The sequence below is a fragment of the Lacerta agilis genome, chromosome 1 (assembly GCF_009819535.1).
Source record: "Lacerta agilis isolate rLacAgi1 chromosome 1, rLacAgi1.pri, whole genome shotgun sequence".
Classification (NCBI taxonomy): Eukaryota; Metazoa; Chordata; class Lepidosauria; order Squamata; family Lacertidae; genus Lacerta; species Lacerta agilis.
The window spans coordinates 20,285,711-20,304,008 of NC_046312.1; the positions used below are offsets into that span (position 1 = coordinate 20,285,711).

Consider the following 18,298-nt stretch of genomic DNA (forward strand, 5'->3'; position numbering starts at 1 on the left):
CAATCTGTCAGACTTCTTGGAACCAAAACCCAAACAAATTAGAATGAGAGGTCTTCCAGCAATTTGCTGTTACCATCCTAGCTGCTGTTAACGTAACAAGATATTTGAAAAGATATGTTTTGTATTGCATTATCAAATATCACCAATAAAGCCTTTTTGTGGGCAGATTTATATATCTTAAAAGTCTACAGTTGGAGCCAAAGGCTGCACCAGCAGAAGGCTGCTTACTATCATTTTTATGGCACTTCACACATCCAGATGGCTTTATAGTTTTTACATTTCTGCAAACAGGCCTGCGCTAAAGATTGCAGCACACTGTGCTGGAGGCGGCTGGCTGAGCCAGGAGAGCTGAGCTGAGTGGGCAACTCCACTCATTCCAATCCTTCCCTTTCCAGCCCAGTGTAAGGGGGAGTTGCATACTGTTATGCACTGAGCTGATATTTCACATACCTCCAACATTTCTCTGATGGAAATAGGGGCGTCCTATTCAATAACAAGGGACCCAGGTGGCGCTGTGGGTTAAACCACAGAGTCTAGGGCTTGCTGATCAGAAGGTCGGCAGTTCGAATCCCTGCGACAGGGTGAGCCCCCGTTGCTCGGTCCCAGCTCCTGCCCACCTAGCAGTTCAAAAGCACGTCAAAGTGGAAGTAGATAAATAGGTAGCGCTCCGGCGGGAAGGTAAACGGCGTTTCCGTGACTGCTCTGGTTCACCAGAAGCGGCTTTGTCATGCTGGCCACATGACCCGGAAGCTGTCTGTGGACAAACGCCGGCTCCCTTGGCCTATAGATCGAGATGAGCGCCGCAACCCCAGAGTCGGACACGACTGGACCTAATGGTCAGGGGACCTTTACCTTTACCTTTTTATTCAATAACAACAACAACAATTTTATTATTTATACCTATCCATATGACTAGGTTGACCCAGCCACTCTGGGCGACTTCCAACATATATGAAAACAGAACAAAACATTAAAAACTTCCCTATACAGGGCTCCCTTCAGATATCTGCTAAAGGTTATCTCCTTGGCTCGGGGGTTGCATAACCCTATACTGCCTAACATTTCTCAGATGAAAACAGGGACATCCTAAGGGAAAGCTGGACATTCCAGGATCAAATCAGAAACTAAGACAGCTTCTGCAAATCTGGGACTGTCCCTGGAAAATAGGGAAACTTGTCAGGTCTGGAGTTTGATTCCTCTGCAATCATTTTGGCTGCAATCTTATATACACTAAGCCCACAATTTATGTGGGGGTTACATTCCAGGGATTGCGCCTAAAGCCAAAATCGGGTATAGTCAAAACACATTGGGTTCAATTGTGGGTGGGAATGCAAAAATAAAAATAAAAATCATGGAACCCGGCCCTTGATTGATTGATTGCCAAGCTGAATGCACACAAGTTAAATGTGCATAAATTGCAGGCTTACCGTACTCACTTACACTGGAGTAAGTACTATTAAATCCAAGGAGGCTCTCAAGACATCTCCCAGTATTTAGCTTCAACTGTGCAACAGCATCAGGGTGTCCTTGGTTGATTCATTGGCTCAGATAGATAGACAGATGTTAGCCAACTGAAAGGAATTATTCTTTACATCTTCTCTGTTTTGTGCCTGTGAAACCAGGATGAAATGGAAAGCCAAGTCCATTTTTCAAAGCCTTTACCTGTCATATTTCTCTGGCATTGGATTTATGAAGCAGTTGGTTCCCTAACTCAGCAGCGTCTGTGCCAGACAAATTAAATCTGATAATCCCAAATTCCACTTTTCAATATGGTGCATTAGGCCCCAAGTCTTTGATCTCATTCCTAAACACCTTAAGCTCCTGGGTGTGCAGCACCAAGGTATTTACACTTTCATAGCAACAGTAACCCCAGCCATTCTACACACACACACACACACACACACACACACACACACCCTCAATCCAAAACTGGATCTGATTGAGACTATATGGTTGAAGTTTGGATCCTATGCCCATCAGGTGGAACAAGTCCCACTGAACTCATTTGGACTTATTTTCAAGGAGGCATAAACAGGATCTGCCAAAACATGACATGTTTAACGTGAGCAGAGAGTGACATGAAAACTGCAACTGCAAGCTGTTTGCTAGCAATCTGTAACGTGAGATAAATTTAACTTGCAGTCGCAGCCTCCATTCACACAAGGAAGGCTTCCCTACAATTTGCTCATTAACAGGCCAGCTAAAAACTCAGCTTGTTTTCCTTTTTCTACATTTGCTCGGCTTCTGTGTTCATAACGAGGCAAGGCTGTGGCAGCACTTCAGCAACAAAAGGCTGTGATTCGCTTCCCTGCAAAGATCAGTTAAATGCTCCCAATGTTTTCATGATTAAGCAAATAAATGTCACAAAGTGTCTTTTTCAGAACTCAGATAAATGAACAGGGGTATTGGGAGGCAGGAAGGAGAAGGCTGAAGGAAGGGGATCACTTGGTGAACACCAATAAACGCCATCTTCTTTGGCAAGCATGTCCAAAGTATCAGATAGCATCAATCAAGTGCTCATGTGGAGTATGCTACACCAGTGTGGAGTAGTGGTTAGAGTGTCAGAATAGGACCTGGGAGACCCAGGGTTCAAATCCCCACTCGGAGCTCACTGCCAGTCAGCCTAACCAACCACACAGGGTTGTTGTGGAGATTAAATGAAGACGGGGAAAACAATGTATGCCACATTGAGCTCCTTGGAAGAAAGAGATAGGATATAAATGCCATGAACATATAAGCATAATGTAACGTGTGTGGGGCTCTTATTTTTATATTGGGTTTAATCCAAGCTAAGTACGTCAAACGTGGGTCCCATTGAAATCGATGGGGCATGCTGCTCATGTCTTGTTTTAGTTCCCATTGGAATCAGTGGAACGTCAAGTTCCGCTAACATAGGCCCCATCTGCACTAAACATTTAAAGCAGTGTTATATCACTTTAAAGAGGCATGGCCTCCCCCAATGAATCCTGGGAGTTGTGGTTTGTTAAGGAGGATATGAGTTGTTAGGTGACCCCATTCCCCTCACATAGCTACAATTCCCACAGATCCCTGGGGAGAGAGAACCACTCTGAGAACCGTAGTCCTATCCTACTGGAACCTGTCTCTGTCCTGCACACACCTGGTTCTGAGACTTGATGAACCCCCCAAAAAATGTCTTTTAACATGTGGATGAGGAGACATCAGGCTTGAGGGATCTACTTTTTTTTTGTTTACTAGTACACTGAGAACCACAAACTGGAACCTAGTGCCAAAGGCATGAGGAGGCAGTTCCATTAGCACAAAGACTTTCGGGTCACACGACAGAATTGCCTCTTCATCTCCCCTCCCTGAGTGGTTCCCACTATTTTTGTCCTGGGTTTCCCCCCCCCTCCCAACCCTCTGGATCAGATCTGGGGAGGGTACAGGGGTGCATGGAGAGGGAAGAGGCACAGATGGAGATCCTTGAGACAATGGAACTACTTTTTTGGATATCCCATACAGACTAAGAATTAAAGGCTTCCAAGATCAGGGGGTTATTTGGGACACCAACGCAGTTCCACCCAAAAAGCTACCCCCAGTTACCGTAAGCTTTCTTCACTCCAGCAAAATAATTTAAGGTGCCGTTGGGGCATTTTGTCGTTGCTCTTGTTAAATGAAGCGAGAAATCCTTGCCAGGAAGATCCACTTTAAACACACACACACACACACACACACACACACTCTTCTCAAAGTCATGCCAATCACAGCAGGTGGAGTGGAAATGGATTAAACAATTCCACGGAGGATAAATCTTACAACTATAATAGTTATATGGAACTTCCATGGACAAGGACAGTATACCTCTGTGTATTAGAAGCTCATGAGTATCCATAGGCCACTGGCTAGTCACTGTTGAAAACAGAATTCTGGATTAGATGGATTTTGGACTAGTGACAGATAAAATGATGGATGACAATAAGAGCTGGCTTATTTTTACTCCCCATCCATCATTTCAACCTGGGGAACACAACATCCCAGGTTTGATTCCCCGGCATATATATACTGTATGCATCCTCTGAAGAGCTCTTCTGGATTCCCTCAGAGGTCTTCCTAGTGCAACATCCTTCTCCCCACAATGGCCAACCAGATTCCAGTCAACTGAACAGTCAAAGCTGTGGTCTCGGGTGCAGTCCTTGGCACTATCACCAGGTGGCGCTGGAAAAGACCCTTGTGTACAATCCTGGAGAAGAGCTACCAGGCACCCTCTACAACACGGAGCTATTTAGATCAATGGTCTGACTCCATATAAGGCAGCTTCCCCTGTTCCCATGCTTATGGGAAACCCCAAACAGGACAGGAGCACCACAGGAACCCACTCCCACATTCAGTCAGGCCATCAGTCCATCTAGCTCAATATTGCCTCCACTGACTGGCAGCACCTCTCCCAGATTTCAGACAGGGACCTCTTGCCAAGACCTACCTGGAGAAGCCAGGGAATGAACTTGGGCCCTCTGGCACGCAAAGCAGATGAGCGAGCCACGGCCCTGGCCCTCGATCTGATTAGAACGAGCCCGGATTGATTGCTGCTGCCGGTCAGAACCGACAACACTAGGCTCTCCCAATCGATGTGGACATGGCGTGTCCGGCGGTGGTACAAAGGCAGCTGTGCTGCTTGCGAAGCGCAGCCAGCTGGCCGCTTGCAGAGTGCGGTCCTGGGCAGCCCCTTAGACCCCGCCACTCCAGCCAGCGCGAACTGGCAGCGTCGGAGTCGGAGTCGGACTGGGAAGAGGCTTTCGCTTCCCATCCGAGCTGCTTTGCGGGGCAGGGGGAGGCGGAGAGAGAGGAGAAGGAGGAGAAAAAGAAAAAGAACCGGCGGGGGGGGGGACGACAACAACAACAACACACCTAACCACAACCTCGAGGCAAGTGCCAATAACCCTCTCTAGATGGGCATGAAAAATCACTGCAGAAGCGGCGGCACCAGGCAGGATTCAATTCGAAGGCGAGCCGGGGAGCCTCCATCCGGCTTCGCTGCGCCCAGGCTCTTCCCACACTCCGGCTCCCCCTCCCTCCTTTCGCATGCTGCTGCTGCTGCTCCTATCCCGCCGTGCCCTCCCCTCCCCTCCCTATCCCGGGAGTCCTTATTCCCCCCCCCTCCCCGTTCATTCTCCTCCCCTCCTCCCTCCTCCCGCCGCTTCCAGGCTCTGCAGGGTTGATGGACAGCTGAGGATCCGCTACTCCGGCGGCGCGCTGGGCAAAAAACAAACAAACCCCGAGAGACAGGGAGCCAAAGAATCTGGACTACTTGCAGCGGGAGAGGAGGGAAGCTTCGCGCGCCTTGGGAGCACTTCGACCCGCTTTTTGGGCGGCGCGGGGGAGAGATTCGCAGCTCCAAGCGGGAGGGGCGGGGGGAAGGGAGGAGTTGACTCCCCCGCCCTCAATTAGCAACCCTCCCTGGGACTTTTTTTCTTTTCTTGGCGTGGTGGTCCTTTTGGTCCTCTTTGAGGAAAGAGGAGCCGGGACTTGGAAGGCAACGACCCCCCCCAAAAAAAATTGGGGGAGCAAGGGCCCGCTCTGCAGAAGGAACCAGCCGATCCGTTTTGTGCTCCTTTACCACAACAAGCCTCGCTCCGCTTCTCTCCCCCTTGTGATCCAGCTTCGTTCATCCCCTCCTTCCCCGATCACCCCCCTCCGCCCCGCCCCGCCCTCCGTACTTCCCCCACCCCGCCGCCGCCGCCGCTGCCGCCACTGCTCTTCCGATCCCGGGATACATGGGAGGCTCCGCTTCGCACTGGCACGCGTTGGGTCGTAGGGGATCCCTCATCCCTCCTCCGGAAAGGAGTTTCCCCGCTCCGGTTCCTCCGGCGAGCGGGCTCCCTGGGCGCTAGGAGGGAACTCCAGGAGCCTCGGCCGCGTTGGAGCAAGCCGCTTTCCTCGCAAACTTTTTTTTCCTGGGCAAAAGCACCCCGAGCCCTGCCCGCATCAGCTCAACTCCAGCATGTAAAAGGGAGCGCCAGCGACGGCCCCTTTCTCTGCAGACGTGGCCCCTTCCGTCCCCAAGGGTAAGAGAAAGGCGAGATCCTTGTTGCTTCTGGGTCTTTGGTGAAAGCGACCCAAATTGGAGCGGGCGCTGCTTGCTGCAGCGGCGGCAGTAAACTGGGTTCCGTCTGCTCTGAAAAGCGCGCGGCCGCCGTCGCTCGGAGGCTGCAGCATCAGCTGCCTCGCACTTCCCTGCTTTCAGGCGCGCGCGGGGGGGGGGTCCCTCGCCCCCTATCTCCGGGGTGGGGAAACTCTGGGATCCTATTAGTGTTTGGTGGGTGTGCTTGAATCATGGCGGTGGGGGGTTGCTCACGGCTAATAGGAAGTTTCGTTTTGCAGCAGGGCTGGTGGTGTTGTTAGACTTACCCACAGAAAAAAGAGCCCACTCCAACTGTTTTAGGTTTAGCCCACATCCCAGCTCAGAAGCCGCATGCAAAAGCTGCCCCCTTTCCTGCTTTCTCATCACAACCACCCTGTGAAGTGGAATAAGGGGTGCTCTGATTGATTTCTGCTTGTGGGTGCTCTTCCTGTCCTCCTTTTTTATTTCTCTCCGGGGCTTTTCTGGGGGGAGAGAGAGACTCCCCAGCCCTCATCTCCCTCTCCTAACCAAATCCAATCTGGGTTTTGCCATTGCTGGGGAGAGAATGGGAGCCAGCTGTTTGCACTGGAAATGGGATGTGACGAGGCACTACAGCTGCCCAAACTCTCTTCTTCTTCTCTCCAAGGTAACACAGGTTGCTGCGAGGAGGAGACATCCCCGCTTCCCCGCAGGAGTGATGCTCGTCAGAGAAGTTTTTCTGCTCCTTCAGTGCTGCTGGTCTTCCCTGCTACTGCACTGGACCCTCCATCCCATCTGGGGCTTCATTCAGGTAATGTCAGGAACTCCCTCCTTTCTTGCCCAGGTAGCCCACACCTGTGCTCTTCAAAGTGCACAAACTTCTGCAGCAAAGTACTTCTGAACTGTCCTTATTGCACTTGACGTTTGTGGGCGGCGGAAGGGTTAAGTACAAAAATGAAGTACTTTATTGCTAGGGTTACTGCTGTAGCAAAGTACTGTACTTCTCTTTGAGATGTGAATACCTGGCCCAGGTGTCCCAAAGTAAAGCTGGTACGATTGTAGTTAGATTTGAGCTGTTTGCCGTACACAGGACTGAGGGAGGGAGAGAGGGAGCAGCAGCAAATAGCTGTCGTGTCAGAAGCAGCTACGACGTGATTTTAGCAATAACAGAATGATTTGTGTTGTGAGCACACCCTTAGCAATTCTTAAGCTTTGCAAAGAATTGATACAGGGTATACTTTTTGCATTTTGCTGGCCCTTGAACCTGCTGTTCACTCCTCTGTACCTACGTACAGGATACAAACATGCAGACATATGTACAGGATTCTGTACCTGTTCAGGATAGCAAGCCATGCATTTGATGAAGTGGGCTTATCCCATAAAAAACCCATTAGTTTCTTTAAGGTGCCGTGAGCTCTGTTGCTGTTTTTTGTTTTTTGCTGCCACAGGCTAATATAGCTACCTCTTTGGAAGTTCTATGTGTGACAGTGGTGAAAAAGAGAGGGAGAGCGCGTTTCTGTGTATGATCAACGCTCCTGTTCAGGGTGTTTGGTGTTTCTCTGAGCACAGGAAATAAAGGACCCGAGGTGCTTGTTGATTAGTGGATGTGGTTCAAGGTTATGAATGGCCACAATCTTCGGTTCCCGGTTTTCATGCACGCTAGTTCTGATGTACGGGAAGTGAGCGCTACTAATGTAGCCAAAATGGCACCACCCATGTGCCACCTGTTTTCAGCTGGCTTGACAGAAGGTCAGCATTTGCAGCAGTTAAAAAAATATATAGAAAAAACTTCATGAAAAGAATTAAGGGCGGTATCCCCCCCCCCCCAAAAAAAGCTCAGTGAAGACATGGAATCCCAACTGACTGATGGGGAAAGGGGGAAGGAATAGAAAACTGAGGGGAAGCATGGCATGGAATGGAGCAGCTGGAATTCGGACTAGGGGAGGATTCCATACTGCAGCATTTTGTTGCTGGCTCCTCTTGTTCATTCCATTTAATTTTCCAATGTGTCTTAAATCTATGTGTAGAAGTATCTCTCTCTGGTTGCTGTGTACCTCATTTGTCCGGTAAAGTAGATGGTTGGGTCCCAACTTCTACGGCGGCGTAAATAAGCAAGCTAGTCTCTGAGGCTCAAGCAGCAGACCCGTTCTTTCCTTGCAGCTCTGCTCCATTCACTTGCAAAATGGAATAGGGGGAGAGAGATCAATGGTCAGACTGAAAGGGCCAAAGGGATTATCTGGAGGGTAGGGTGCTGAATCTTCTCCTGCCCACCCCTAATTTCCCCCTGGCTTGGTCCCACAATCTTACCAAGATTATCAGGCTCTGATGTTGGAAGTGAAACTGCCCAGAGGATGTTGATTGGGGAATAGTCTGCAAGAGGAAACATAGGCTGGAGGACGGTTCTGGTCTCTTACCCCTTCCTCCTTTAAATTGCACCCCCACCTGCCGCTTTACACTTGGGTTGAGAAGACCTGAGTTTAAATACACCTGCCTGCTGCGGTCACAGACAATTTGGGCCTGAGATTCTACGTGTTTTCATTTTGCTTTTTCTACTGCAGTCCAGATTAGCAACTCTTCAGGCTCCTTAACTTGACGCGATTTTAAATATATCTTCAGTAGGGTTACAACTGCCTTGTAAAACACTTCTTTAAACACCTGGAAGACGTAAAAAGTGTTTTGGAAATATCATTTAGGCTGAGGGCACTGGATGCTTTCAGTTTAGGGAAGAGATGATTGGCAGCCAGGGCATGTTTACTTCCGAGTAAGTGCCATGAATTTCAGTGACACTTTCAATTAAGTATGCTTAGACTTGCTGCCTACCAGGTTGTGAGGCTGGGGGAAGGAGTTTCCTTGTACCTTCAAATTTTTGTTACTCTACAGCCCTGTTCACACCTGCCTTTGTCAAGCTGAATTGAATTGGACTTCATTTGAAGTAAACATTCATGATGTTGTTGTTGTTCAGTCGTGTCCGACTCTTCGTGACCCCATGGACCAGAGCACGCCAGGCACCCCTATCCTCCACTGCCTCCCGCAGTTTGGCCAAACTCATGCCAGTCGCTTCGAGAACACTGTCCAACCATCTCGTCCTCTGTCGTCCCCTTCTCCTTGTGCCCTCCATCTTTCCCAACATCCCCTTCTCCTTGTGCCCTCCATCTTTCCCAACATCAACATTTTCTAGGGAGTCTTCTCTTCTCATGAGGTGGAAAACATTCAAAGGATCACACAATACGAGGCTGTTGTTAGACTTCAGCTATTTGCAGAGCAGTGCAATGTTATATTCAAACAAGGTAACGCAAATCAGATCTTGGGTGGCTGTTAAGAAATGTTTCCTAATACTTGTGTTGTGAAGAAAGACTGCCAGGGAAGTGATGGAGTTGCAGCGGCAATGTTTTCTTGAGAGTGGTTTAAATCTGGAAAATCTTAAATGTAGCAGACTATCAGATTAGGTGATCCATGAACTGCTTTGTGCAGTTCAGGCAGGTCTAAGAAGATTATTTTGATCAAACAGAGGGCACAGTTTAGAGATTCAAAGCACTGCATCAAAAGTCTGACTCTGACTCTGCTCTCTCTTTGCTCACTGCGCTTCACTGAAAATGAATTTGGTGTTTAACTTGGATAAAGGGGCTTGTGTGATTTAGGGGTGGGGTGTCATCTGAAGGCTGTCTGCAGAGTCTCATATCTGAAACCGAAACAACAAATAGTTGACTTGCACACTTTCAGTGAATGCTGAAGATGCACGTCTCTGTCATAGCCTGTGTACACTTGAGATGTATATTTAAGGATCCTCCTTATCTCTGTAGTTTTAGGTTGTTTAAAACTGTTTTCAATATTGTGTTTCAACTGAGACCTTGAGGTGAAGGATGGGTTAATTAATAGCAATAGTAATGGTGCTCTTCCCAAACATTGTATTTATTTTTTTACTCAAGTATACATCTGTTCCTAGTACAGTGACAACATTTTAGGCCTCAGAGGCATAAAAAAGGCAGGCTCGCCATGTTTGGGAGAAAGCTTAAATTCCTACATCAACAGTGGTATAGGATGAGCGTTTATGAGTGTTTCGTGTTTATGAGCATTTGTGTGTTTTTCATAATCCCTTCATGCACTTCACATTTCCACACAGAAAAGTATTTATTATTCACCTCCCCTAACCCCGCTGCCCAAAAATTAACCACCTTTGCCATTGTCTCCCTTGCTGGGTCTCCTAAATAGAATTTGAACCACAGCAACCATAGCTGCCCTACTGAGAACAGTCTATTTTTGTTTGTGTGCTAAAGGGCTTCATCCTTCCCCAATGCGTTTAAGTGAACAACGCCATTGAATTTGGTGCCCGTAGAATTCAGCTTGCTAATTCAGAGCAGGATCTGAGTCTTCCTGAATGTGCTGACAGGGAAGAGGGTTTTCAAAGTCTAATGACTGTAGGTGGCAATGTGTGCAAAACTAGGCCTCTCCAAATAGCCTAATTTCATTAGCAGTTTGGCAAGGCATCTGTGATGTGGCTGTGAACTCGGAATCCACTGAGTGCAGGCTGAATCAGCTTTTCTGGTCCTCTGGTTTACCATGTAGGTTGACCTCGGTGGATATGTGTGGTGACCAGCGATGCAAGATGCATAGATCCAGAAGTGATAGGACAGGGTGCAATTTATACAGTTGAGTTCTTTCAGCCACTGTGATATATGCAACCTAAGTAAGCAGGATTGTGAGCACTGAAGCCAAGGGACATAGGAAGCTGTCTTATACTGAGTTGGATGATCGGTGCACCTAGCTAGTATTGTCTACACTGACCAGGTTTCGGGAGGCTTTCTCAGCCCTGGAGATGTCGGGCATTGAATCTGAGACTTTCTACATGCACAGCGGATTCTCTAGCACCAAGTTATGTGTCTCTCCCCACCCCCCTTTGACATGCTACCTTTTGTGAGTTAACGCATTGCTTGTAACTCAGATCTTGAGGGAGTAACTGATAACCTCAGTACTGTAAGTACAAAGGAAATGCTGTCCTTTCCCTCTGTTCTAAACTTGGCAGATTCCGCATTTTGCTGTGGGTGTTGCATGACTTAACTTTTTGTCTCTCGTCTTAAGATCTGTCAGCCGTCCAATTGCAAAACAAGGATCTTGTGCTGCTGCCGCTGCTGCTGCCGCCTGCCACGCTGTAAAATCAGGGTGGCTAAACAAGCTTGTGTAATTGAAACCATGCATGCTTTGAAGGCGAATGTAATTATGTGAAAGGAGCTGCTTTTTTTTTTTTTTGAAACAGACACCCTCCAATCAATCAGTCAGTCGCCATGACTTACAAAAGCACCCCTTATGGAAGCTTCATAGGTGATGTATATACAAATCACTAATACATTCAGTTAGGTTTGTAAGTATACAAGGGTCGTGCTGCAGAGGGTCCTTATAAAGCCTGGGCTTCCCTTTCTAGTTTTACCAGGGGAAAATGATTTTGCTTTATCCATAGATTATGCTAGCATTTTTATCAGCGTGAATCTGTTTCATTCCACATTAGACGCATACAGGGGGGGGGGAACCAAACCAGAAGCAATTTGGTTAAATGTAGCAACTTTCTTTAGAATTTCAGCAATAGTACCGTTTCCGTGGGGTGATAAGAACACGAGAAGAGCTTGCAGGATCAGGCCGGTAGCTCATCTACTCCAGCATCCTGTTCTCATAGTGGCCAATCAAATGCCTGTGGGAAACCTGCAAGCAGGATTCGAACACGAGAGCCCTCTCCCCTCCTGCAGTTTCCAGCAATTGCTTTTCAGAAGCATTTAGGCCTCCAACTGTGGAGACAGAGCAGAGCCATTACGGCTAGTGGCCGTAGCCCTTCCCTCCATGAATTTGTCTCATCCTCTTTGCAAGCCCTCGCTGCCTCTGGTGGGAGTGAGTTCCATAGTTTAACTCTGCGCTGCTTGAAGCAGTGCTTCTTCCTCTTATCTGTCCCGGCTCTTCCAACATTCCTGTGGCGAAAGACCCTTAGGTATAATCGGTGCCACACGAAATTGCCAGATTCAGCGTGGCACAGTAGAGGGGATGTGGGGTCTTGTGCTTTTAACAGTTTCACAGAAGAAATCGTTTCAGCATGTTCTGCTTCTCCTCTTCCAGTTTTGTAGCAAAACAGAAAGGTCAGCTCAAACCTCTCCTTTCTAAGCAGCTATTGGAAACACAGGAACCTTCTTCCAAATCTAGAAACCTCAGACCTGTCTCCCATAGATACAGTCTCCCATGTCATCCATCAACCAAAATAATCAGTTTTGGCAAACAGCAAAGGAAGCCTTAAATTACTATATTCTTCCACAGAAGTCACAAATCTGAGAGAGAGAGAGAGAGAGAGAGAGAGAGAGAGAGACCACCAGCATTCCCAGGGAGGCAGTAAGTGACTTTTCAAAATGACATCATGCTCCTACTGGGATGTAACACCAATGTCATGATGTCACGAGGATGCCATTGTTTCCGGTCAAGATTATTGTGTATTGACATGGTTAAAAACAACAATGTGAGATGGTGTATGAGTTAGCATGTTGGACCAGGACTGGGGAGAGGGGTATGTAAATCCCTGTTCAGCTATAAAACATCTTGGGAGACTTTGTTGGGCCATTGCCAGAGGCTTAGCTGGAGGGGGGCGGAGGGGGCAGGGCACACAGGGCGCCACACCACGAGGGGGGCAACAGCCTAGCGTAGCCTACCTCACAGGGTTGCTGTGAGGGCAGCTAATAAAAGCAGATTCGTGGTCAGCTTTAACCTGACGACTGCACATTGGCTCAACTGGAACGTGTGAGGGGTTCCTACTTTTGATCTGAACAAGGTGAATGGAAGCATTCTGGATAACCAGGAGCAGCAGAGAGGGAGGATGGGTTTAACCTGTTCCTCCCGTGACAAAAATATTTTCTTTGAAATTGAAGTATTGGGTGGGAATCTCCCATGGGTGGCAAATAGCAGCTTCAGTGAAATGATTATCGTTCAAGAGTGAGGCAGCTGCTATATGCTCTTCCTTTCTTTCAAAAATGAAGATGAAATGCAAATACATTTTTAACGTCACATCTACTCTCATGTGCAGATAGAAAAAGAGATTAAGCAGCTGGCATATACTTCCAGTTGGCTACAATGCTAGGATTTTAAAAGGGTCTTCTCGAAGTTCCAGGTTAGTTTAAGCAGCACAGCTTAGCACTGAGGCAAGAGAATCAGAATCCTGCTGTATTCATGGAAGTATGACATCTTTGCAGTTATTTGCAATCACTGGCTCATGCAGACAGCTAATTTTCTATTTTATTTTTACTTTTTTGGGGAATTATTTGTCCTGTCTTTTGTCAGTGCAAATGAAGCCTTGGTGGTCTGAGATACTGAAGCTTCACTTCTGGTTCCAATGTGGGTTTTTGTTTTTTTTAAGTACAGTGGTACCTCGGGTTACATACGCTTCAGGTTACATACTCCGCTAATCCAGAAATAACGCTTCAGGTTAAGAACTTTGCTTCAGGATAAGAACAGAAATCAAGCTCTGGCAGTGCAGTGGCAGTGGGAGGCCCCATTAGCTAAAGTGGTGCTTCAGGTTAAAAACAGTTTCAGGTTAAGAACGGACCTCCGGAACGAATTAAGTTCTTAACCCGAGGTACCACTGTACATCTGAAACAACAACAACTCTACTAAAATAATTGCTTATCATAATAGTGATTCAAATGCTGCAGTAAATTTAGATGAGCTGTTAAAGTACTTACCGTAATTGTGGATGTACTGAAACAGGGTGTCATATTATGTAGCTTGGCTGAAAGATAGCAATTTTGGGGAGAAAAAGGAAAAAAAATGAGTTAAACGCAGTGCTACAGTGTTTGAGACTTCACAGTGCTTTTGACTGAGCTAATCTGAAACTCCAGAACCTTATCAATTTCATCTGCCTGGACTGGCTTCACTTCTTTAAAAAAAATAATGAGCCCGAGTTCCATTACTATTATGGAACACAATTAAAACTGGAATATTAAAGTTAGTCTATTGGCTCCAGAGGGTTAGCAACAGAGGTGCTGTTGGTGGGAAGCAGTTCAGAGAAGTGACAAAGGAATATAGAAAACGGCCTTCTAGTGAGCCAGCTTGTTTGTCTAGCCCTGCTGAAATTTGGAGCTCTCAAGAGGAAACTATTCCTCCAGAAAGTAGCATGACCTTGTATTCAGCACCAGATTGAAACAGTGATGAATTCAAATTCCACTGCAAATGAACTTTCAGGAGTACTCTGCCTCCTCTTAACTTCCCAACTCCTCTGTGACTACAGCCGATACAATTTTCTGGTTATTTTAATAGACATGCTTCAAGCTTCGTTGTATATAATAGGATGTTTTTGGAGAGTTCCTACCCACCTCAGAAAGCATGTTAACACAGACGTTTAAATAGCAACAGAGTTGTATCCAAGTACGCTGTGCTCTGTGTAGACCCATTGAACTCAGTCAGCTTGAGTCCAGTTATTTCAGTGCGTCTACGAAAGTATGATTTGCTTAGATAAAACTCATAGACTGTCAAAATCCACACTGTTGGCAGCTGGAGACATTAAAACGGGTAGCTAATGTGGTGACCTTGTGTGATAATATCAAAATGTTGTGGACTGCAACTCCCATTGTCCCATGGACAAGGACTGATGGGAGTAGTAGCTCACAACATCTAGAGAGCAGCACATTGGATACCCCTGCATCAAAACATTATGAAATGCAAAGTAGATTCAAGCCAAAGGGTTTCTGTCTCAGACAGACCAGTAAGGACAACAGTTTAGCCATTTCCTCTGTCAGAAATATCACTGAGACGCCTGACAGTAATATCTTAGCAGCATAGTCCAGGCATAACAGCTTATGAATGACTATGGAAAAGAAGTCTCTCTCTCTCCTTTAGAATGAAAGCCAGTCAGAGATCGGTTTGGTTGATCATTAAAAGGCAACATGAAGTGTTAAAAATTGTGGCAGGTCTATCTTTATAGCAGAATCTTTCATTGCAGGGCATAGCTTTGCTGCCTTCTCATCTGCCAACCTAGAGGCAGCTTGTATAGGCATTAGGGAAAGAAAAGAGCAATTACACATCATATGAGTCATCACGCTTTGTGAGAGGAGCAGTCTTCCACACATTTTCTAGTAATATCATGTTCTGTTTTGTTTAAAAGGGGCCCACGTGGAGTCTTTTTCATGGCTGAAAAAAAATATATCGACAGGAGGCTTCTTCACATTTTAAGGTGATATGTACAGAATTTTGAAGAACCTTGGAAATGATGAAGGTCCAATGTAGGCTTTCATTTGTTGTTGTTATTTAGTCATTTAGTCGTGTCCGACTCTTTGTGACACCATGGACCAGAGCACGCCAGGCACTCCTGTCTTCCACTCCCTCCCGCAGTTTGGTCAAACTCATGTTATTAGCTTCAATAACACTGTTCAACCATCTCGTCCTCTGTCGTCCCCTTCGCCTTGTGCCCTCAATCTTTCCCAACATCAGAGTCTTTTTCAGGGAGTCTTCTCTTCTCATGAGGTGGCCAGAGTATTGGAGCCCCAGCTTCAGGATCTGTCCTTCCAGTGAGCACAGGTTTTGATTTAGTCTTTGTTAATGGCAGGGATAGCCAATATGATGCCACCCAGATGTTGTGGGCTACAACTGCCATCAACCCCAGTCACCATGGCCAATGGTCAGGGGTGATGGGAGTTGTAGTGCAAGAACATCTGCAGGACACTGTGTTGACTACCTCAATTGAGGATGTAAACAAGGGGTTTGGGAATCTGCCCTCAGTTCCAGCCTCTCCCTCAAGATTGGTTTGCTGCCATTTCCCCAAGTACCACACATTATCTCTCTTCTCAGTCCTCCCATTTCTAAGAAGATTATGCCGTGAGAGAGACGTTTTTGCACTTTCTTCTGCTACCATTTCTGCAGCAGCTGTTTACATAGAGGAAGGGCATATATCAGGCATGGAGAACCTGTGGCCCTCCAGTTGATTTTGGACTCCCATCAGCCCCAGACACAGTGTTAGAAACTGGGATAGAAAAGCTAGGAGCCAAATGGTTTCTGGGATCTGGGTTGTGGGGACCAAAATAGAATGTCTAGTTATTAGACATGCCTTACTGTTTTGATAAGCATGAACTCATATGCAATTCACATAAGTGACACATTGTTAATATATATTTTTTCCAGAAATTGTTAATACATGTTTAATTTGGTTATTTACAATAAAAAAGTTGGTGCCATATTTCAGTTTTCAAATCACTCTACTCCTTGTTAAACTCCTTAGTATATTGTCTATCCTTAACATATACTTTGAGGCTGCAGAGCACATACATTTCAGTAATCCTTGTGTATCAGCTAAAAAATGGCACCCAGACTTCTTGAGCTGCTCGCAAATGGAGAATCTATAGGCACAAAATGCACCTGGCGCCCTGCTAATTTTGAACCCTGCCCAAACAGCATGGCCAGAGTTCTTATTTGGATTCATTACAGGGATTTGAAGTTCAGCATCATCTTGGAGGGCCACAGCATCATCTTGGAGGTTCCCCATCCCTATTATAATGTATTATTTTATATACTAGAGCCAGTGTGGTGTAGTGGTTAAGAGTGGTAGACTCGTAATCTGGGGAACTGGGTTTGTGTCTCCACTCCTCCACATGCAGCTGTTGGGTGACCTTGGGCTAGTCGCACTTCTCTGAAGTCTCTCAGCCCCACTCACCTCACAGAGTGTTTGTTGTGGGGGAGGAAGGGAAAGGAGAATGTTAGCTGCTTTGAGACTCCTTCGGGTAGTGAAAAGCAGGATATCAAATGCATACTCTTCTACTACTTACTTGCAAAAATGCCTTCTAAGAGGTTTGCAGGTGTAAAACAGAGCATAAAGAATATAGCCACATGTAATTAAAATGCAATAAAGCAATTTCATCAGGAAATTAACAGCCACAATTAATATGTGCAATAAACAAGTCCATTACAGCAACATAGCAATTTGCACAGTTTAAACAGCAGTTATAGAAGGAAGCTCAAGTCAGGGGGATCAGTAGCAGCAAACATTGTTTCCAGGCAGAAGGTCCAAGGTTAATACCTGGTGACTTCCATCTAGATTAGAATGATCTGAAAGACTGTTGTCTGCCTGAAAACTTGGAGTGCCGCTGCCAGTCAGAGTAGATATTACTTGGGTCAAATGACAACTGCTATAGCTGTCCAGGCTTGTGCCCTGGGGAGGTCACTTGTTATGAGAACATGAGATAGGTCTTGTGCAGATGTAAGTCTGCTAATCTCATGATGGTAAAGGGGTCAGAAACAGACTGACCACTCACAAGTTCACTGCAGTGTGAATTTCCACTTCTTTGTCGTCTTCCCTTTAACAGCGTCTCATCTGCACAGATGCTAAAGAGGGCTGATGCTAACCAGTCCTCCCAACTTAAGAAATATTTGAAGCGGGGGTTTGAAGGAGGTTTGCGAACCTTCGTTAAAAGCGACTCAGGCCTACGCAACTTGTGATTTACCAACCACTAGCCATGTGTTCTTGGCCGCCATAGACAATGGTAGGAGAAGGGCTGTAGATCATTAGGAGAGCATTTGCTTTAAATGCAGAAGGTGCTGGATTCAGTCTGTGACATCTTCAGGTAGGGTGGGGAATGTCTGCTCTCTGAAAACCTGGAGAGCCACTGCCGGTCAATGTGAATGTTTATTATTACGGCTAAACAGCCAGCATAACCGGTCAATGTAAATAATACGAGCTAAATGGACCAGTGTTGTGACCCGGTATATGTTCTCTTCCTATACTCAACATAGCCCTTATAAATCTCTTGTTTTTGTTGCCTTTCTGAGACTACGCATCCCAAGGGGCTGTCAAATACCTGGCAGACCACAGTACGTGGTGGGTGGGGCACAAGTTGTGTGCAGGCATGGTTTTGTGTTAACCATGGTTAGTACCTGCAGTAGATGTGACCCTAGACTATGGTTAAAAACCAACAAAGGAACAAAAGAACAGCTCCAGTTCTTTTAATTGTAGTTGAGAGATCAACAGTATTTACTAGGTTGGCAGCAAAGAATCCTCAGAACTTTTCCCAGGCTTTTTAACACAATAGGGATTTGTTATTCTTTAACCATAAGAGGAATGTTGGCATACTCTCTGTGAATATATTTGGTCTTTCCTATGTATGGTAATAGACTGTGACAAGCTATTTAAAGTACCGAAAGTTTGTTTACATGTGTTGTTTGGAAATTCTTTGCAGTTCAGCTAAGCATATATATATATATATATATATATATATATATATATATATATATATATGT

At 46.2% G+C, this 18,298-nt stretch overlaps 1 protein-coding gene across 1 annotated transcript in view; it reads left to right on the forward strand.

The window, feature by feature from the left end:
- The first annotated feature begins 5,709 nt into the window (after window positions 1-5,709).
- The window catches only part of PRIMA1 (proline rich membrane anchor 1), a 46,167-nt gene continuing 33,578 nt past the window's right edge, over window positions 5,710-18,298 (forward strand). Inside the window, exons 1-2 of the mRNA XM_033140672.1 lie at window positions 5,710-6,020; window positions 6,723-6,866. Coding sequence (XP_032996563.1) covers window positions 6,774-6,866 — 93 coding nt within the window. The 5' untranslated portion in view covers window positions 5,710-6,020; window positions 6,723-6,773. The remainder of the gene's footprint in view (window positions 6,021-6,722; window positions 6,867-18,298) is intronic.